Source organism: Zootoca vivipara, chromosome 1, assembly GCF_963506605.1.
Source record: "Zootoca vivipara chromosome 1, rZooViv1.1, whole genome shotgun sequence".
Taxonomy (NCBI): domain Eukaryota; kingdom Metazoa; phylum Chordata; class Lepidosauria; order Squamata; family Lacertidae; genus Zootoca; species Zootoca vivipara.
The window spans coordinates 1,374,794-1,394,106 of NC_083276.1; the positions used below are offsets into that span (position 1 = coordinate 1,374,794).

Consider the following 19,313-nt stretch of genomic DNA (forward strand, 5'->3'; position numbering starts at 1 on the left):
CGTGTGAGCTGAAATCCATGGGGTGGGGTCCTGCTTCCCCCTGCCTCCCTCCCTGAATGGCAGGACCCTTTGCTGCTGTCACCGCCACCCAGGGGTGCATGAAGAGGGGGCTTGGTGAAGGGGCTGGGACCGGATCCTGTTCTCTCCCCTTTGCAGCCAGTGGGTCAGCTTCTAAGGAAAGGGGCTCAAGGCCAGGTGGAAGACCCCTTGGCCTGAGCTGAGCCTGTAGGTTGTCATGTGCTCTATAGCTGCCATGGGAAGGTATGCTGCACGTGGTCAGAGGCCCTCTTTCTTTTCAAAAAACACATGATGCACATTTCCAGGGTTGAGCCCTGGTGCTCAGAGCAAGTTCCAGGAAGGAAAGCAGGATGGGGTGCTGGGAAGAAAACAAAACTCTGGCGACAAAAAGATAAACCCTGGACCTGTTATTTTGCAGACCAAGCTAAATCTGCATGCCTTTACACACTGTTGTTATAAGAGAAGATTTTGTCATAGATTATCCTGCTTCTGCTGCATGAAAGGCAGTGGGCGATACGAAGCGCAATTCCTGACCACAATGGGAGCTTCCCTGAATCCCTCTTCTCTTTAGTGCCAAACCAGTTTAGCTCACCATCTGCTTAGGCTGATGGGTCAACAGTGCCCTCCCAAAACTACACTCCTCAGGTGTCTTTAGGAGGAACCCTGGAGGTGTTTAGACCAGATCCAGTTTGTAATGTGGATGTGCTTTGTTCACCATGTTTTCCCCGCACACTTTCAAGTCTATATTTGCATCCATAGACACAAAAATACCCAAAACAAAAAAGAACAGCTGAGATTCTCAGGATGCTGAATTCTGTGCCATTCTGGTACCAAATTCCTTCTTTTATGGAGGATGGTGGAATGCATCAATCGCTGGGTGGTTTGATTCCCAAGCTCAAATTAAGGGGGAGGCAGGGCTATCTCCATGAGGAGAGGAGAGGGGCTGGGGCATTATGCTGAGTCAGCAGGGAGCTGTGGAGTCAAGGGCTGAGTGAGTTAGGCAGACCAAATAGGCTGGAAGCTGCAGGGTGTATGTGTGAGAGAGACAGAGTGAGAGAGTGCACAGTCTCTCAGTGCATCCAGCAGTCACCAACCTTTCCATGTCCGGGGGCATATATGGAATTTTGAGAAGATTCTGATAGCACCAGTCACAAAATGGCTGCGGTCACAAATAAAAAGGTACAGTTAATGATGGGGACCTGCAGTTTTTGCTTCTTCACTCCTGTTCTAGGAGAGCTGGAGACTTTTTAATGAAAGCTCAGAGTCCGAGACCCCTTCTGGGGACTCCACTGAATGCCTTTTGGGGCGCTGGGTTAGCAATCCCAATTTTACCCTTTTCCCCCCTGCTCTCAGCAAAATACGCTGCTTCTGTTCCCGTTTCAATGCAATTTCTTCTTCTGTTTTTCTCTTCCCTGTCCCCCAGTCATGGAAGCCAAGGGCCTGATGGGGAAGGAGTACCGGATTTGTGACTCCTTTGTCAAGGTAGGCTTGCCACCCTCAGGAGGGGTGCTGATGTCGAGACAGTAATCTTTCGTGGTGGGTGGATTCCCCTGAAGGAGCAGGGGAGGAGGCCCTCCTTCTTGCCAAGCTGCTGACTTAAGTTGTCTGTAGCCATTGATTTTTGCTACATGCATCTCTAAAGAAACCAAACCCTTCCTTCTCTTTGCCAGCAGAAGTCTGAGCAAGTGTGGGATGCAGGAAGCTCTGCTGCATCTCAGCCGGCTCTTTGGTGCTGCGGATCTTGCAGCTGCTGCTGCTGCCTCTGCTTTTCTGGAGTGAGGATTGCAAAGGTTAATTGTGGCAGGTGCAATCCTAAAAGGAGCATCCTCTGGTGAGGGGCACTGTGAGTGGCCCCTGGCTCCATCTGTGCCTCGTTGGCCCTCTCAGCCTTGCTGCTTGTGTTACCCAGCCTTAGGATTCCACCACTTCTGTGGAACTGAGCCAAAGCTAGGGGGCTTATCTGGATAACTTCACAAAATGAAGGCTGTCTGTCCCCTTCTCCCCCCCCCACCCAAAAATCCAGCATGGGATTTTAAAAGCCAGCAGTGACATTTCGTTGTGGGTTCCATTCATGCTTTGACATCCAGGTGAGGTTTTTTTCCCCATTTCAAAGCCGCCGGTTTCCCACTCATCTAGGTGTGTTGGCTGGAAGCTTGCTCTAGCCAGAAGAGGGTTAACACACAATAACAGCAATGCTCTTTCTCTTCTTCTCCAAATGAAGGTGTCGCTTGTGCCGGAGACAGATCGGAAGTGCAGGCAGAGGACCAGGACTGTGCTGGACAGCAAATGCCCTGTCTTCCATGAGCATTTCCTCTTGTGAGTATGGGGATGGGGGTGTCAGCTGCTTCCCCCCCCTCTCTCTCTCTCACACCCCTCTCGTGTCCCAGAGCCCACCCTGAGCCAGAGAAAGTGTGCTAGGACTTGCCTTGCTTCTCTGACTCTCAATCTTTCTCTCCCTCCCTCTCCTCACCTCCCCCCCCCCATCTCTTGTCAGCTATTATGCCTCAGCACAACTTGCCTCACGCATGGGGAGCTGCTGCCATGAGATGAAGAGCGACAGACACTATTCTGCTGTTTCCTTGCCGCTCAAATGCCTCAGCCCCGTGCACAAAGCTGACTTGTCTGTGACTGTCAGTCTGTGTGTGTGTGCGTGCGTGCACACACACACACACACACACACACACACACACACACACACACACAAGCGCTAGGCTCCTGCCCTCCCCACTGTTGGAGTTTCTGAACTAGACAGCTTCTCCCGGGCTCTGAGCTGCCCTTGGTGTCGTGGGGGGGACTTGGACCAGGTAAAAAGGGTTTCTCTAAGGGTGCTGTTGCATGATGGGGGCGGGGGCAAGTGCCCTGAACTTCCTGGGTTGGATTCTCAGTCTTGAGCAGCAGTGTTGGTGCCTCTGGTGGACATGCATCCTCTTCTCATGGCGCTTGTTAATTCCCATCTGAACTGCTCTGCCTCTGGGACGCTGGCTGTCCTTCTCAGCTCAAGCACACCTTCCCCTTGGGCCAGCCTCTTTGAGGACAGAGCTAGGTGAGGGGGTTGGATTGGAATAAATAATGCGAGCTGGAAATACGTACCCAGATCAGAAGCATCCATAAGCTGCGGCCAGCTCTGGATTTCTGCCACAGGTAGCCAAGTCAGTGTGAGAGGGTCTGAGGGAGAAGTCTCAGTCGGGACGGGGTCCTTGCTACCCCCAGGGGCTCATGGTCGCATCCTTTCTGCTTTGTGTTCCAGCCCTTTGCCAGAGGAAGATGAGCGGAAGCGCCTGCTGGTCACTGTGTGGAACCAGCCAAGGAATTCCAGGTAAGGAAGATGCAGCTGCGAGACTACAACACCGTTGAGCCTTTGGTTGTTGTCATGTGAGTGGTGTTGCAGCAGAAGCTGCTCCCTTGCGTGTGAGTAGCCTTTGTGGGATTGGCTCCAGAGTCACAGGACTCAGGGTTCGGCTCAAGGCCTCTGAGGGAAGAGCAGGGTCCGCCTGCCTAGCTCAGGACCGGCTTCTCCTATGGCACCCTGCCTTGGCCCCAGCATTTGAGGTCTTTTGAGCAGATTGTGTGTGTGTGTGTCGCTCCATCTAACAAAAGGGGTCGATTAGCATCTGCAAGGAACAGGGGCTTTTCCACCACAGCCCCCAATGCTGAGCATGAACTCCCTCTCTGTGGATAAAAGTTTGCTCAGCATGTTCCTCCTGCTGTCCTTTGAGAGACGGATGAAGATGGTGCTTCTTAAGATAATTTATTTTGTAAGCCACCATAGTGGTGTGACCTTTTGATTAGGGTGGTGATGTCATCTGTATGTGTAATCTGATAGTGAACAGCGTGCGAGAGGGGAAAGAGAGCGAAAACATAAATCCATTTGGTATTTATAGAAACTGCAGGATGAATTTACAGTGTCGCTGACGAGATTCGTCTTGGAATTTCATATGTCGCCTCTTTCTGACACTGAATAAATATCTCCTGTGTTTTTCCCCACCAAATGACATGACTAACTGAACATCCAGCCTTGTCCAAATATTTCAAAGAGCCAGTTTTTAAAAATAATAATAATACCTACTTTACCACATTAAAATTGTAGGCATCATCACCAAGTGTCAGGCTTTGGGTTGTATCTGGCTGTTGTAACTCACTAACTAAAGAAAAGATAGTATATGCTCAGTATTTAAAGGATGAGAGAATGTTTAAAGCAAGTGTGGCTGAACGAGAGGGGATCTGCTAGTTTAGGTGTTAAAGTGAGTGGCAGGTAGGGGCCCCCACCTAGTGAGCCTGCCCTGCCTGTTGTGCCTTTCCATTATGGAACCAGAATTGCGTTTCCAGCCATGTCAGCACCAGAGAGTTGGATCAGCGCATTGGGGTTTTGCTAGGACCTCAGGGTGCTTCCGGACAACCTGTTTATGAAGCATGCATCGTCCTGATTTGACATCCTACACTTTCCAGTATGTTTTCCCATCACTTTCCTTGTCGCAGAAAGACCTATCTTTTGCGGATGTGAGTTTGTTGTGCAAGAGCCCCCAACCAACTGTAACTCTGCAATCTGAATTTTCTGGTATCCGATTGAATCTCACCTGAAAATGGTGGCCCCTGGACTCGGCCTCACCCCTCCCAGAACCCTGAATGGAGCCCTGGCTAGTCCAGCAGGGCTTACTCATTCTGGCTGGCCGTGGGCCTTAGGCATTTCCAGCAGCCCCTGCAGCCTGAAACCTTTCTAAAATAATCATAAGATTGTAGAGTTGGAAGGGACCCTGAGGGTCATCCAGTTCTATCCCATGCAATGCAGGGATCTCAGCTAAAGCATCCCTGCCAGGTGGCCATCCAACCTCTGCTTGGAAACCTCCAAGGAAGGAGAGCCCACCCCCTCCCAAGAGAATCCGTTCCCTTGCTGAACAGCTCTTACTATCAGCATATATAGAAGCAGAACAGCTGTTAGTCACAATGGCTACAAGGAACCTCTCTTCTTGCAGGCAGCCTGCCTTTGAGTCCTGGTTGTTGGGGAGCTGCAACAGGAGCAGACAGTCATCTTCAAGCCCTGCTTAATGAGCTTCCCAGTGGATACTGGGCTCTGGGTCTGACACAGCATGGCTCTTCTCACATAAAACCCTGCGCTGGGTCAACCAACATTGGTGTGCTCTAGCAGTCGGGCTCTTCCTAGGCATTGTTATGTAATGTGTCCCAGCTCTTACATTACCCCAGAGCAGGTCTAGCCCAGGCCCTTCTTCCACAGAGCTCTGGGGCTTTGGCGGGCCCCCTGGCCATTCGGAGCTCTTTGACAGATACTGGGTGTGGCAGGGTGAGGGACGGGAGGACCTTAAAGCTGCTGGTTCTGATGTTCAAGTCATAGAGCTGGAAGGGACCCTGAGGAACATCTACCCCCTCAAATATGGGGATCAAACCTGCGACCTTGGTGTTATCAGCACTGAGTTCTAACCAACTGAGCTATCCAGTGGTAGGCTCCATTTCCCATACCCTGAGTGTCTCCCTCTTTGGGGCAGCTGACTCAGCTATTCCTATTCCTATTCCTATTCCTATTCCTTATTAAATTTGTTAGTTGTGTTACCATGCCCAGGGCAACCCAAAGCGACTTACAACCAACCAACCAAAGTTGCCTTAGCTAGGCAAGTCCTCTGCAGCTGCCTTCTCCACCCAGACACATGGCAGGGGGATACCTCCTTCCTCTTCCTCTTCCTCTTCCTCTTCAGGGTCCACACAGGGTCCACTGAGTGAGGCCACGTGGCACATGGGCAGCTTCCTGTGTGCTGTGGAACTTTGCCAACCTGCATGGCCGACGGGAGCCTGGTGATGTCCAAAAGACGTCACTTGGGGCCAGACAAGTGTGTGAGGAGCTTGGAAGGTACAGACCAAAGTGTCTCCTCGCTCTGGTTCAATGCCCAGATCTCCTTGCAGGGGAGACAAAACAGCCACACACCCCAGCAGGAGCCGTGGGAGCAGCGGCAGCCCTGATCTCCATGACTCTGTTTCGGGATTCCTTCTCCCCACAGGCAGAGTGAACTCCTCGGCTGCATGAGTTTTGGCGTGAAGACTCTGCTGAGCCCAGACAAGGTACGGAGGAGCCTCCCACCCTCCTGGCTTGTGCGGTGGGGACACAGCTGTGGCACAGCTAATTGGCCCAAGGAGGAGGAAGCCCCTCATGCTTTAATATCTCTGTGGTGATGGCAATAAGAGATGAGGCATGACAGCAGCAGCAGCAGCAGCAGCGCACCAGTCTTTGCCTTACGGGGGTGGGGAGGGTTGCTGACGTCTTCCCAAGCTGGACAGGGGTTTGGGGCTGGGGAGATGTACGGTATTAAGCAGGCGAGAGAATCCTGGGTCTGGGCCTGTTGCAGGGCATGCAGTTTCCTCTCTATAGAGGTGGGATTTGGTGTGTGCTGTCACTGAACCCCCCCCCCATATCAAAAACTAGTTTGCTATTTCTGAACGTGGAAATTCCATGCCGTCGTGATGCCTAAATGGAACCCCGGGTGGGATTCTACTCATGAGACCCCTTAGAGGAAGCCCTGCACAAGGTCTCCTGCCAGCACAGCAGGGCTTTTGGCCAGGACCTCACCTCCACCCCAGTGCCTCCTGAAATTGGCTCCCCTCCAAAAAACAACAACACCCCATTAAACCAACAGCAACCGTAACTAGGTGGGTTTTTTTTAATAAAAAAAACTAAAATAAAATAAAATAAATTGGGGAGCAGAGAATGTGTTGTCCACCCGGAGCCAGATGCATGTCAGAGCTGCGGGCAGATTATTGCTCTGCTGCCAACTTTAAAATAAAAACGTATAAACCACATGCAGCAGTCTATAGCGACTTTAATTAGAAAAGTATTTGAAGCCAATTGGGATGTTCATCCTCAAGGCAGATCAGCAACTGGGGTTCAGCGACATCCCCATTTCAAAGATGGAGATTGAAGCCTTGGAGACGTCCAGTTTGAACATAAGAAGAACCTGCTGGGTGAGGTCAGTGGCCCATCCTGTCCAGCATCTTGTTCTCACTGTGGCCCACCAGATTTCCATTGCAGGAAACCTGCAATCAGAACATGAGCCCAAGAGCAGGTTCTTATTCCCTCCCATCATTCCGCCATCCCGTCAGCTGGGCTGCAGAACAGAACACAGATAAGGTTTCCCAGGTGGCTTTTGTTGGGCTTTGCAAATGGGGGGGGGGCTACCTTGGTTTTCTTTAATGATGAGAGCGGGTCTGCGCACACATGTACACGCACAGTGATGTGCATTTTGCTAGCAAATAGAAACACAGCTGGGAAGCGATTTCTAAATCCAGAAAAGTATGGGATCTCCTGCAGCTTCTTTCTATTGACTCTCTTTCTAACTGCAGGAGATCTGCGGATGGTACTACCTACTGGGGGAAGACCTGGGCAGGACAAAGCACCTGAAGGCAGCTTCACGGCGGCAGAAACACAGCAGAGGTGGGTCCCTCTGGGAGATGCTTGTGGGCCTCCCTCAAGGGAGGAAGGTGGTGGGGATGTGTTTCCCCCTGGGGTCCTGTTGCAGAGCTTGTGGACACTGTGCAGGGGAAAGACCCCCAGGCAAGCCTGCCCTGACTGCTCTGGACTGGCCTCCATGGCTGCTGCTTGGGCGACCAGAAGGTACACGCCCCTTCCGGCCTAGCTGGAGGAACAAAGAATCGCTCAGAAAATGGCTAGTCCCCAGATACCCCTTTTGCACATATTTCATCATACAGTGGTACCTCTACTTACAAATTTAATGCGTTCCGAACGCACATTTGTAAGTCGAAAAAAATTGTAAGTCGAATCCCATAGGAATTCATTGGGAGAAAAAATTCATAAGTCGAAGCAACCCTATCTAAAAATTTGTAAGTAGAAAAAATCCTATCTAAACTGCATCCAAGATGGCGGACGGAGCTCCGTTCGTAAGTAGAGTTATTCGTAAGTAGAGGTACCACTGTACTAACAATGTGGGGAAAGGAAAGGCATTTCTCACACACAACACAGGCTTGTAAGTACAGTGGTACCTCGGTTTAAGAACAGTCCTGTTTATGAACGATTCGGTTTATGAACTCTGCAAAACTGGAAATAATGTCCTGGTTTGCGAACTTTACCTTGGTCTAAGAATGGAATCCGACGGTGGAAGGGCACCGGTGGCAGGAGGCCTCATTAGGGAAAGCATGCCTCGTTTTAAGAACGGACTTCCAGAATGGATTAAGTTCGTAAACTGAGGTACCACTGCAAACAATTACAAGTCAGTCTAACTTGGCTGGTTGCATTTTACCTACTTAAGCAGTCATGGGCTTGGGAACATGTTCAGAGTTCCCTGCGGAGCATCTTTGGAATTCTGATGTTTGGAGGAAGGCAAAGGTTGAAGGTAGTAACATCTTATGTATTTATGGGCATTTGAGCCTGGCGGGTCTCTCTTCCAAGACAGGCTGCCTGTTGGCTGTGTGGCAAAACAGGCCTCACCTCTGACATCACTGGTTGCTCTACAGAGAAACATGGGGTGCTGGTTTAAGCTGAGTCAGACCCTTTGGGTCCATGTCGCTCAATATTGCCCATATTGACTGGCAGCAATGGCTCTCCAGGGCTTCAGGCAGGGTCTCTCTCCCAATCCGTCCGGGAAGTGCCATTGGGGATCAAACCCCATGCAAAGCAGGTGGTCTGCCCACTCAGCTACAGCACCACCCCGTTGCAATGTTGTGTTTTGGCCAACCCGAAAATTCCTCCTCTCTGACATTTCAAGAGGCATGGTGGTTCAGGCCAGTTGAGGCATTGCTTAGGAGGTCTCAACCGCTGGAGACGCTTCTTCAGAGACAATATGCTGTCCATTCGGGTCCCCTGCAGGGGTGAGAATCACTGGTGCTCTAGGTGGCACTGTTGAGTTGTATCAGAATATCCATTTGCCCATTGATTTGCCTGTTCTTCCCTATTCTCCTTTCTCCTATATTCTACCAAGCACTTCAGTAAATTAATTTGATTAATAGCTGGTCATTTGTTCAGTAAAATTATGGTTCTATAATTTTAAGATTTTAAAGTTTTAGGGTTCTATAATGATTTTCCTGTATACCATCTTGAATTGGCTGTTTGTAAATATTCTTATACTGTAAACATCTTGCCGATGCTTTAAGATCATATTCTGTGGTCCTGATCTTCAGCCCATCTTTGTGGGCAAATACAGGAAACGAAGCCTTTTCAGTGCTGGTCCAAAACCGTGGAATGCCTCCCCTTGGGGGATCTTCCTGTTTTGGGACAAGCTGTTGTGGTTGTTTTTAAGCCAGAAAGCTCCTGTTGTAAATCACTCTGGGGTCAACTGATGAATGAATGCAAATCTCTAAGATAACCAAAGAAAAACCAGCTGCTTTAAAGAATTGTTCTACTTTACTAATATAGCTGTTTTAGTGCTGCTGCGTTGCAGTGTTTTGTATTTTTGCATTGTTTTTGTTTCACACTTAGGTTTATTATTGCAGGGTTAGATATTCCTGTCATTGGAAGCCATGTGGGTACATTTTGCAGAACCATTGGACACTAGTAACAAATAGCAGAAACTCTCACCCTTGTGATAGGGGTGGAAGAGGGCAGAGAGGAGGAGACTCCTATATTACATAGCTCCCCGCAGCTGAGTCAGTGTGTAATGTGTCTAATTCCGTTGCCCCCCCCCCCAGGATCAAGTCTGCCCCAAGTTGCGCAGATAATGAGAAGCTGTTCTGGCAACTTCAGTGGACATTAGGCATGTAAAGCAGGATATTTCAGTACAGGGAGGTCAGGCCTTCCCTCTTTTTGCTGCAGATGTGATGGACAGATTCCTTCCTATTGTTTTGCAGAGCTGATGTTGGCCAGGCCAGCTGCGGTGGTGGCGTTACTGGGGAAGCAGCAGCAGGACGAGAACATGGAGCAGCTCAAGGTAGGAGCATGCAGGTGTGGGAGGCAGGGCTCAACAACCACCTTTCCCAAGGCAGGGAGCAAGTGGGTGCCTTGATCATATTCAGCTGCTCCTGCTAAACACCCATGAAGGGGGCAGCCAGTCAGAAGGTGCTTTTTGCAATGATGTTGAGGAGATTGGGGTGCCTCACCATCCTCCCTCACCTGCCCACAGGGAGGAGGACTGTTGCAGTGAAAATCCTGCTGCAAATTGCACTTCCCGCCTGCTGTTTTGCAAGTGTTTGTTTTGCATGCTCCTGCCTGCTGGGAAGGAGAGGAAGCACGAGACTCTCCTTGCTTTGACATCCCTGGCAGCATTCCTGTATCAGTCTCTACAGCAGCCACAGCAGGCATGTAACTTTCTCCCAGCTTGACCACACCCCCAAAGGCACACTCCTGCATTGTCTCCTGAGACAGATGGATGCCAGCCATTTCACTACAGTCACCACTATCTGTTCTTTTCCTTTCTCATGGGCACAGGCAGGCAGGAGTCAGAAGGCTGCCCCTCCCTCGCATGCTTAGGAAGGCTCAGCGGTTGGGTTGCTTTTTTCCTCTTACGCAGCTAGCCATGAACTGGTCTGATTTGCAGATCCCCATCAGTAAAGAGTTTACTTGTGTGAGAGAGAGTTAAAGAGAGAGATTTTTCTGGGCATCTTCTTTCCTTCCTTGGTTACTTGCAGTCCTTACCCTTTTCTCCTCCACTCTCCCCATATGAATGTGAATGTAAGCCCCCCACCCTTTTTTACAGCACTAGTGGAAGGCCCCCTCCGACATCCTCTGACTGTTTGTGAGAACCTGGGCCGTGTCCGTGTGCCGGGGAGATTTGCCTCGGTGAACAAAGGCCGCCTGGGTGAAAGAGCTGACAGGAGCTTGACTCTCTCTCTCCCTCTCTCTCTCCCTCTTCCCCTCGAGTTCTCAGGAAGCCTCTCTGCTTATCATAAAGCAGCACATGGCAGTGAGAGCTGCCCGGGAGGTGAGGGGTGGCTTCCTGCCATTCTTTTGCTGAGCAGCTCCTGGGTTCTCATGGGCGGCCATGCCAGGATCACAGAGGCTTATTCTCAGCTGCCAGAAGGCAGGCGGGCAGGGGGCCTCTGTTCTGCACTCGCCAAGGAGAGCTGGGAATGGTTTAGCTTTGCCTGGTCCGGCTGCAAGGCTCCAGGCCGCGGACATGAGCCGATTCAGCGGACTGTGCAGAGTGTGCTCGGAGCAGCGCTACCGGCAGGTCGGTTGCATGCGAACCCAGGAGCAGGTGTGCGCGAGGTTCAAGGAGTGTGGCCTTCTCCAGTTGAGAAGAGACGGGAGCAGCACCCCACAGAACTGGCTTTGGTGCTGGGAAGCGCCCACACTTCTCCCCACCAGGGCTGGATAATTCTGTGGACCTGCCCCACTCCTCTGGGGGGCTGACCGGGCTTTCTAAGAGGAGTCGGGGTGACCTCCTTGATTGTCCCTGCATCATCTGAAGGCTTGGACCCCGGGATGAGTGTTCTCCCTCCCCTGTCAGGGCAGGGAATGCCCCTGAATGCTGCTTGGTGGGGATCCCAAGGGGGTCAATCCCTGCCACGGCACTCAGATCCTGTGCTTGGCCCCTGTGAGGAAAGGAGGCTGGGCTAGACGGGGCCCAGTCGACCTGATCCGGCTGCAGACAGGCTCTTCTAGTCTCATCACTCCCTTGTTGGGAGAGGCTGGCTTGCCTAAAGGCCTCTGACAGCCCAGTCCTAGGTGGGCTGACTCAGGGAAGTCAGCCTCACTGCTTTCCATTGAATTGGTGCCCTAGTCCCCATGCACTGACTGGGTGGCAGCTCTGGTGACTTTGTAGCTGAAGTGAGATTCGATCCAGGGAAGCAAGCTCAACCGCACAGCGCCGTCTCTTGTTGCATATTGATTTGGTCTCGTTGTTTGCGTGTGTGAGAGAGGGAGAGAGAGAATTGTCTTTTGAGGGTTCAGAAGGAACTCCCTCCCAGCCTTACATGCTGCCTTCATCCCATGTCTAGCAAGAGGCTCCTGGGAATCTCACAGAAGCAGGGCAAGCAGGTGGCGGAGGATGGTAGGAGTCCAGCTTTATTCTGTTTGTCTCCACCAGTGGCTGCTAGTCAAAAGGATGCTGCCTTTGACTACAGATGCCCCATTGCTAGTGCCCTTATTACCAGCCAGCCACTAATTGGACCGCCTGATCTCCCCTAATGCGTCCAAGCGGCCTTTCTTGGGAGCTTCCCCCTCAGTGAGTTCCTAAGGGGCAGCCCTGCTTCTGCCACACTGTGCTCTGGGGGTGCCTCTTGCGGTGTGTGGGATGCCTCTTGCAGAGGGGTCTTTCACTCTCAACCTTTTGACCCTGTGGCTTTGGAGTGATGAGATTGTGACCTGGAGGGAGGATGAGCTACCCCTCTAGGTCCCCCACCTCTTTCTGGCACCTTGGCCTTGGGGTCCAGTTGGGCATCAATGAGGTTCCAGCAGGTCCCTGGCTCTCCAAAAGATGAAGCAGCAGCTAAATAGGGCAAAAGCTGCCCTGTGTGTTTGCCATGATGCAAACAATCTCCTACCCTAAAACACCCTAAATGAAGCAAAGGAGGAGGAGGAGGAGGAAGAGGGAGGCAGTGTATCAACATGCAATCCTTTGCAGGCTACTCAAAAGTAAGCCCCTTTGACTTCAGGGAAGTGTGTGTAGGATTGTGGCGTTTGTCAGCTTAGAGGAGTGCAGCCTTTCCAGTTACACAGAACTCCTTTCCAGGTCAGTTCAAGAGGGAAACCCAGCCAGATGGGCGGGGTGTAAAGAATAAAAATATTATTATTATTATTATTATTATTATTATTATTATTATTATTATTATAACTCTGTGATTCCTCTGTTGTGCCCAGGGGAAAACTTGGCTTGGCTTCTCTTCAGGTTGCTGTCGTGAGATAGTTTGTATTGATAACTAGCGGATAAAACGTACAATGTGAAACTCTTCTTCATTCTTCTGGATGAAGTGGGGCTTGAAGGCTGGCATGCTTTTGTTCATGCTGAAGTGGGTCCCCTAAAACCTTGAGTTAAGGGCCTCAGAGCTTGACTGGATTGGGCTGAGGAGGGTCCGCTAGGTCCTCCTAGCCAAGTGTTCTGCTTTCTCTCCACAGTGACCGGCCAAGTGGCTGCCACTGCCTCTCCAGGAAGGCCACAAACAGTGCATGAAGCCAGCAGCTTTCACCCACATGGCTTGTTCTCCTTCAACTAGTATTCAGAGATAGACTGCCTCTGAACATGGAGGCTCTCTATACCTGTGATAGAACCATGAATTGCACTAGTTTCCCCTTTAAAACTATGTTAAGCTTGTGGCCACAATCACAGATTGGAGCAGTGAGTTCAAGCTAATTACACATGTGAAGAAGTAGTCCTTTTTCCTGTGGTCCGTTTCCACTGGGTGGCCCTGAGAGAAAGAGGGAAGCATTCTCCCCATCTCCCTGGCTTGCTTTATGTATCGGTAATCCTTAAATCCTTTCAGTTGTCTCAGCTAAGCAGCCCACAAATGCTTCAACCAGGGGACTTGGGCTCCAACTTCCTATAGTCGTTCTGTCTGCCTTTTTCTGACTATGGCTCCTTCCCCCTGTCTTTCAAACCACCCTGTGGCACGGCCCATGCGCTGCCCTTGGACCTCGGCGGAATCACCAGGGAGTTGCCCTTTTGCTCCCAAGCAGGAAGAATGTGTCCCGCAGCCCCTTTGAACAGACTCCCTCCTCCTCTGAGCAAGTCCTGTTGGAGGAGCTCTTAGTGGGGGTCTTCCTCGGGAACCGGAAGGGCAGATCTTTCCCCTTTGCTGGTCAAACAGGATACGCAAGAGACAGACATCTCTGGAAGCACTCAGCTCCACATGGGATGCAAGTCCAAGTCTGAACAGTGTCTGTGGTCAGACAGGTTTCCTCTCTTCCAAATCGGCAGCCCAGTCAAGATGCCTCTGTCTGCTCTCATTGGGTGCTTGTTGTTGTTTAGTCATTTAGTCGTGTCCGACTCTTTGTGACCCCATGGACCATAGCACACCAGGCACTCCTGTCTTCCACTGCCTCCCACAGTTTGGTCAGACTCATGTTTGGAGCTTCGAGAACACTGTCCAACCATCTCGTCCTCTGTCGTCCCCTTCTCCTTGTACCCTCCATCTTTCCCAACACCAGGGTCTTTTCCAGGGAGTCTTCTCTTCTCATGAGGTGGCCAAAGTATTGGAGCCTCAGCTTCACGATCTGTCCTTCCAGTGAGCACTCAGGGCTGATTTCCTTCAGAATGGATAGGTTTGATCTTCTTGCAGTCCATGGGACTCTCAAGAGTCTTCTCTACCTCCATCATTGGGTGCTTAACATGAGTCCACAGTATGATGCAGCAGCAAAAAACAACAACCAACTGATGCTATTTTAGGCTGCATCAACAGAAGTATAGCGTCTAGATCAGGCATCCCCAAACTTCAGCCCTCCAGATGTTTTAGACTACAATTCCCATCTTCCCCAACCACTTGTCCTGTTAGCTAGGGATCATGGGAGTTGTAGGCCAAAACATCTGGAGGGACGCAGTTTGGGGATGCCTGATCTAGATCAAGGAAGGAAATAGTTCCACTCTGTTCTGCCTTGGTCAGACCACACCTGGAATCCTGCATCCAATTCCCGGTGCCACCATTTCAGAAGGATGTTGACAAGCTAGAACTTGTGCAAAGGAGGACAACCAAGATGATCAAGGGTCTGGAAACCAAGCCTTATGAGGAAAGGTTGAAGGAGCTGGGGATGCTTAGTCTGGAAAAGAGGAGATTGAGAGGAGATGCTATAGCGACTTTCAAATATCTCAAGGGCTGCCACAGGGAAGAGAGAGCAAGATTGGTTTTTCTGCTTTGGAGAGTAGCCTTTTGAACCAGAGTAGACTTGAACCAGTGGCTTCAAGTTACAAGAAAGGAGATTCTGACAAATTATCAGGAAGAAATTTCTGACAGTAAGAGCTGCCCAACAGTGGAAGTTGTGGTCTCTCCTTCCTTGGAGGTTTTTTAAGCAGAGGATGGATGGCCCTCTGCCCAGTGATGTTTTAGCTGAGATTCCTGCATTGCAGGGGGGTTGGGCTAGATAACCCTTGGGTCCCTTCCAACTCTGCCATTCTATGATTCTATGCTAAGACCCCTAGACCCTTTTCACATGTGCCACTGGTAAGCCAGGTGTCCCCAGTCCTATATTTCTTCACCTGGTTCTTCCTGCCTGTGTGCAGAACCTTACATTTGCCCCTATTGAAATTAATTTTGTTAGTTTGGGCTCAGTTTTCCAATCTGTTAAAAGCATCTTGAATCCAGATTCTGTCTTCTGCAGCATTCACTGTCATTAAGGGAATAAAACTAAAATCATGGGGAAATAGCACCAGGGGCATGACCAGGATGCATAGGGCTCCATGACAGACCTTGGCACGTCTCCTGTGGGGCCACCTGGCAGGGGGGTGCAGCTGGGGAGAGGGGCATCCATGCTCCTGTTGTGGTACAGCGTGAGTGATGGCAGGATCCTGGCTAAGGACCCCTTTGGTTTGACTCAGTGGCCCACAGGCACCTGTAGTCTCTGAGGGGACTGGAAGCTCTTTCTGCTGGGGACCAAGTCCCTTTGAAGCCCACACTGCCTAGTGGCCTGGCAGGCTCTGGCTTTTGGAAAGCCCCTTCAGCCTGAAGGCACAATGCTATTTTGAGGAGAGCTGCTGTGGTGCTTCTATCCTCCCTGTGGCAACGGATGTGGGTGAGGCTAAAATAACCTCCTCGTCTCTGTGGTGGTGGAGGCGGCTAAGGTAGGGATTGATAAGATCAGCGCAACCTTTCAGCTTTCTGTCCACGTGTGGCCAGTGGAAAGTTCCTGGTGCTCATTGCTCAAGGAGAGAGCAAAGTGCTCCCCACCCGTGGCTGCCTGTTGAGCCCACACCAGGGGACTCACTTGGCTTGGTGCCTCCCAGGGGGCCTTTTCTTGTCGTGAAGGCTGAACAGAATGGCTGTGGGCACAGTTGCAGGGTGTGTGTGTGTGTGCTTGGGGATAGGGCTAGGGGAAAGGTCCCACTTCCCTCTCCTGGGGTTCAGTGAACATGTGCAGAGTGTGAGTGTGCGTACATCCCTTTTGTCTTTCCCCGCCTGCTGCACAGATACGACCAGTGAACGCAGAATGCATGAGGGGCAGCTGTTGCTGTTTGTTAAAAAGCATAACCTCGTTGTTTCCTTCCAGATTACAATCCCCCGTGGCAAGAATGGGTTTGGGTTCACCATCTGCTGTGACTCGCCTGTCCGTGTGCAGGCAGTGGACTCGGGTAAGGAGGACGGAGGTGCCCGGATGGTGAATTAGTTCGCTTTGCAAAGGGGCTGGGCTCTGGGCTCCAGCTTCTTCTGCCTCTTGGCACTCTCCTCCTGGTCTAGGGAGTGGCATGCTGGCCGTGCACTATACAACACAGGTCCACTTTCTCCCGCCACTCATGGGTCCAGCCCACAGACTTCTGATTTCAGCATTATTTAGGCTCTGGAAGCTGGCAGGGTCTGCTTTTGGACTAACACAGAAACGTTCACCGCTTTCCCTGTTTTCCTTCCTGTCTAGGAATGCTAGGGATTCTCCTAACTCCTATGTTTGAGTAGTTCTGTTTGGCTTCCAAACTGCTAGGTACTCATCCACCCAAGTGGTGGGAAAGGCTATAAACCAGTTTGCCTGCAGTACAGACATGCCCTGTTTCTCCCACCCCACCCTTTGCAGGTGGCCCAGCAGAGAAGGCTGGCTTGCAGCAACTGGACACCATCCTCCAACTCAATGAGCAACCTGTTGAGCGCTGGAAGTGCGTGGAGCTGGCCCACGAGATCCGGTGACTATGACAGACATGTGGAGAGGGGATTGCAGGGGCGGAACCAGGATCCCTGGATCCCACAGGGTTGTGCGCACATAGGTGGAGAGTAAGGGGGTCTCTGTGCCTGTGTCTGAGTATGGAAGGGCTGCTTCTGGGAAACACCCAGACCTTTGCAAAGGCCTTACGCGTAAGAGATGTGCAGATGTTGCAAACACTTTATGGTCGTCATGGGGCCAGCACAGAGAAGGCCTCCCTCCCAACATCTTGAGAATGGATCTGTCTGTGGCCCTTTCCATCTTGATCTTTCCTCCCACATTTTCCATTACAGAGACCTTTGGAAGAGCCTCTGCACGCCGCTCCCTTCTCCACACCTTGCCAGTAACTGAGGTGCTTTTGGGAAGGGTTGCCAGGAGGCTCCAGAAACTCCCTTCCTGGGGAGCCTCCTCAGAACTCTTCATCTATCAGCAGGCAAAGCCTTCCTTGTTTTGGAGAAGCCTCTGGCCTGATGATTTCCAAGCAAGGGTGGGAGGGACAGGGCAGAAAGAGGGGGGGGTGACCCCAAGAATGAATCTGTGTCAATGCCAATCCTATTTCTTGCAGGAACTGCTCCCGCGAGATCATCGTGCTGGTCTGGCGCATAGTCCCTTGGGTCAGACCTGGCGCAGAAAGCGTCATCCGCCGCTCGTCCTGCAAATCGACATACGACTTGCAGTCACCACCCAACAAGCGAGAGAAGAACAGTGCATTGCGCTCCCAACGCCTTGATCATCGCCAGAGCTGCCACATCGTCTATGGTGGGAACGAGGGCCTGGCGCTCAACGGCTGGGAGCGCTACACAGAGCTTGGGAAGGTCTCCCAGCAGCACACCATGCCCTCCCCTTCCCGACAACCCTCAACGAGCGGGGGCGACAAGAACTACATCATCCTGGCGCCACTCAATCCAGGAGGCCAGGTATGGAAGCAGGGGTTGGCTACGGGTCAGGTGGCTCATCTCATCTCTTCTCTGGCCTGAAATGCTCCACTTGCACACACACTCTCCTCTCAGAAGAAGTGCAGTTGGCAGGTCAGAGTCTCCCAGATTGCCATTGTTTTCATGTGGAATTAAGTCACATCCTGACAAATTTGGAGTTCTTGTGAAACAAACAGGCATCCTGCCCTTGCGATAAGGAAAATGGTAGGAATGCGTTCTTGGAAGGGTGGGATGTAGCATTTGCCCAACAGCATTGTCTCCCCACATACAGATCAGGGTGAAACCTCATTAGACAGGTTGCCTGGAAGGGAACCCCTTTCACTGCCAGAAGTGAAAATGCAAGGCCTTCATCCGCAGAAGCAGCTCATGAGATGATTAAAACTGGTCCTGCAGGGGACAACAGGCTGTGGGTGGCTGGATGCTCCAGAGCAAGAATGCCTGCATGCAGAGAATTGGAGGTCAGACTGCAGTGTAGCTCTTTCCCTGGCACATTGGCTCTCTGTGTAAAAGGAATTCCTCTTATATCAAAGAGAAGTTCCATGTGTTGAGTCTGCCCTGCAGGCTGAAATGCAGTAGTTCAGGTGCTGTCTTTCCAGAGGATGCTGCTGGGCCCTTGGCCCTCCATCCCATCATAGTCCTCTGCCGCTGCTCCCCTCCAATAGCCTTAGTTGGTTGGGTCTGAGTTGCCCACCTGAGCATGTTGACTGTGCATGGACTGCCTAGAATAGTTCTTCCAGGGTAGTGACATCTTGTCCCAAACAGTGCTGACCTATATTTCAAAAAGAGAATGGGCTGAGATCTCTAAATGCTACATTCTGCATCCAGCATTAGAATTGCAGGGTCTTCCCAAGCCCAACAGTGTCTTCTGAGAGCAGGGAGGAGGAGGTAACCCTGGCTCTCCTGCCTTGTGTCTTCCAGGTGCTGAGGCCCATCTACCCAGAAGGCAAGGGCCCTGGAGGTGAGTGAGCGAGTGAGAAGGGGGTCTAGCTCCATTCTTGCCTGTGTCTCAGGTTTTGCTCATTTCTGGGTTGGAGGTCTAGCTTTTCTTGAGGTGGCAAAGTGTTAAGTGAGGCCAGGAGCAGTGAATGAAAATCTTAGGGAGCCTCTTTTTACTACTTTTTGTATTTGTTTTCTTGTGTTTAAAGCCACAGAGCAATGGAGAGGAGTTCTAGAGAAGCTGGGAGCCGCAGCTGGTGGCCTGTTAGCTGCTTGGGCTCCCAGAGTCCCCAGAGGTTTGCCTTGTCGCAAACTGCATTTCATTACTTGTTGGGAGTCATGTGCATCCCAGCCTTCCTCAAAAGAGGTTGCGGGGGCGGGGAGGTGCCCCAATTTTGTTCTTGTGGCAGCCCTGAGATCAGAGGGCCTGGCTCCAGGGAGGTCACCCAGGGAGCTTTGTGGCAGAGCAGGGACCCAGAGCCTTCATCCATGCAGTCCGTTAAAGCAACTCACTCCTGGAAATGCAGGGTGGGGGGAGGTGGAATTGCAAATGGCTGCATGAGAGGAAAGGACCCTGGGCTGGGCCAGGCCAAAGTGAGGGCTCTATAAATGTGCTAGGGTTTCTGAGCCAAGAAGGGTTGGCAGGGGGTTGGACTGGATGGCCCTTCCAACTCTATGATTCTATGATTCTAAGTCCCTGCTTC

At 51.4% G+C, this 19,313-nt stretch overlaps 1 protein-coding gene across 5 annotated transcripts in view; it reads left to right on the forward strand.

Moving 5' to 3' along the window:
* RGS3 (regulator of G protein signaling 3) overlaps positions 1 to 19,313 on the forward strand; it is a 75,474-nt gene that overhangs the window by 12,884 nt on the left and 43,277 nt on the right. For 3 of the 5 annotated variants that reach the window (XM_035136301.2, XM_035136222.2, XM_060268570.1), the window contains 10 exons: positions 1,442 to 1,500; positions 2,240 to 2,334; positions 3,266 to 3,334; positions 6,024 to 6,084; positions 7,360 to 7,450; positions 9,817 to 9,896; positions 16,100 to 16,181; positions 16,616 to 16,721; positions 17,304 to 17,655; positions 18,592 to 18,631. In XM_035136301.2, coding sequence (XP_034992192.2) covers positions 1,442 to 1,500; positions 2,240 to 2,334; positions 3,266 to 3,334; positions 6,024 to 6,084; positions 7,360 to 7,450; positions 9,817 to 9,896; positions 16,100 to 16,181; positions 16,616 to 16,721; positions 17,304 to 17,655; positions 18,592 to 18,631 — 1,035 coding nt within the window. Of the gene's footprint in view, positions 1 to 1,441; positions 1,501 to 2,239; positions 2,335 to 3,265; positions 3,335 to 6,023; positions 6,085 to 6,277; positions 6,987 to 7,359; positions 7,451 to 9,816; positions 9,897 to 9,937; positions 11,136 to 16,099; positions 16,182 to 16,615; positions 16,722 to 17,303; positions 17,656 to 18,591; positions 18,632 to 19,313 lie in introns of those variants that run through there. The other 2 variants (XM_035136568.2, XM_035136476.2) reach the window with 2 other exon arrangements.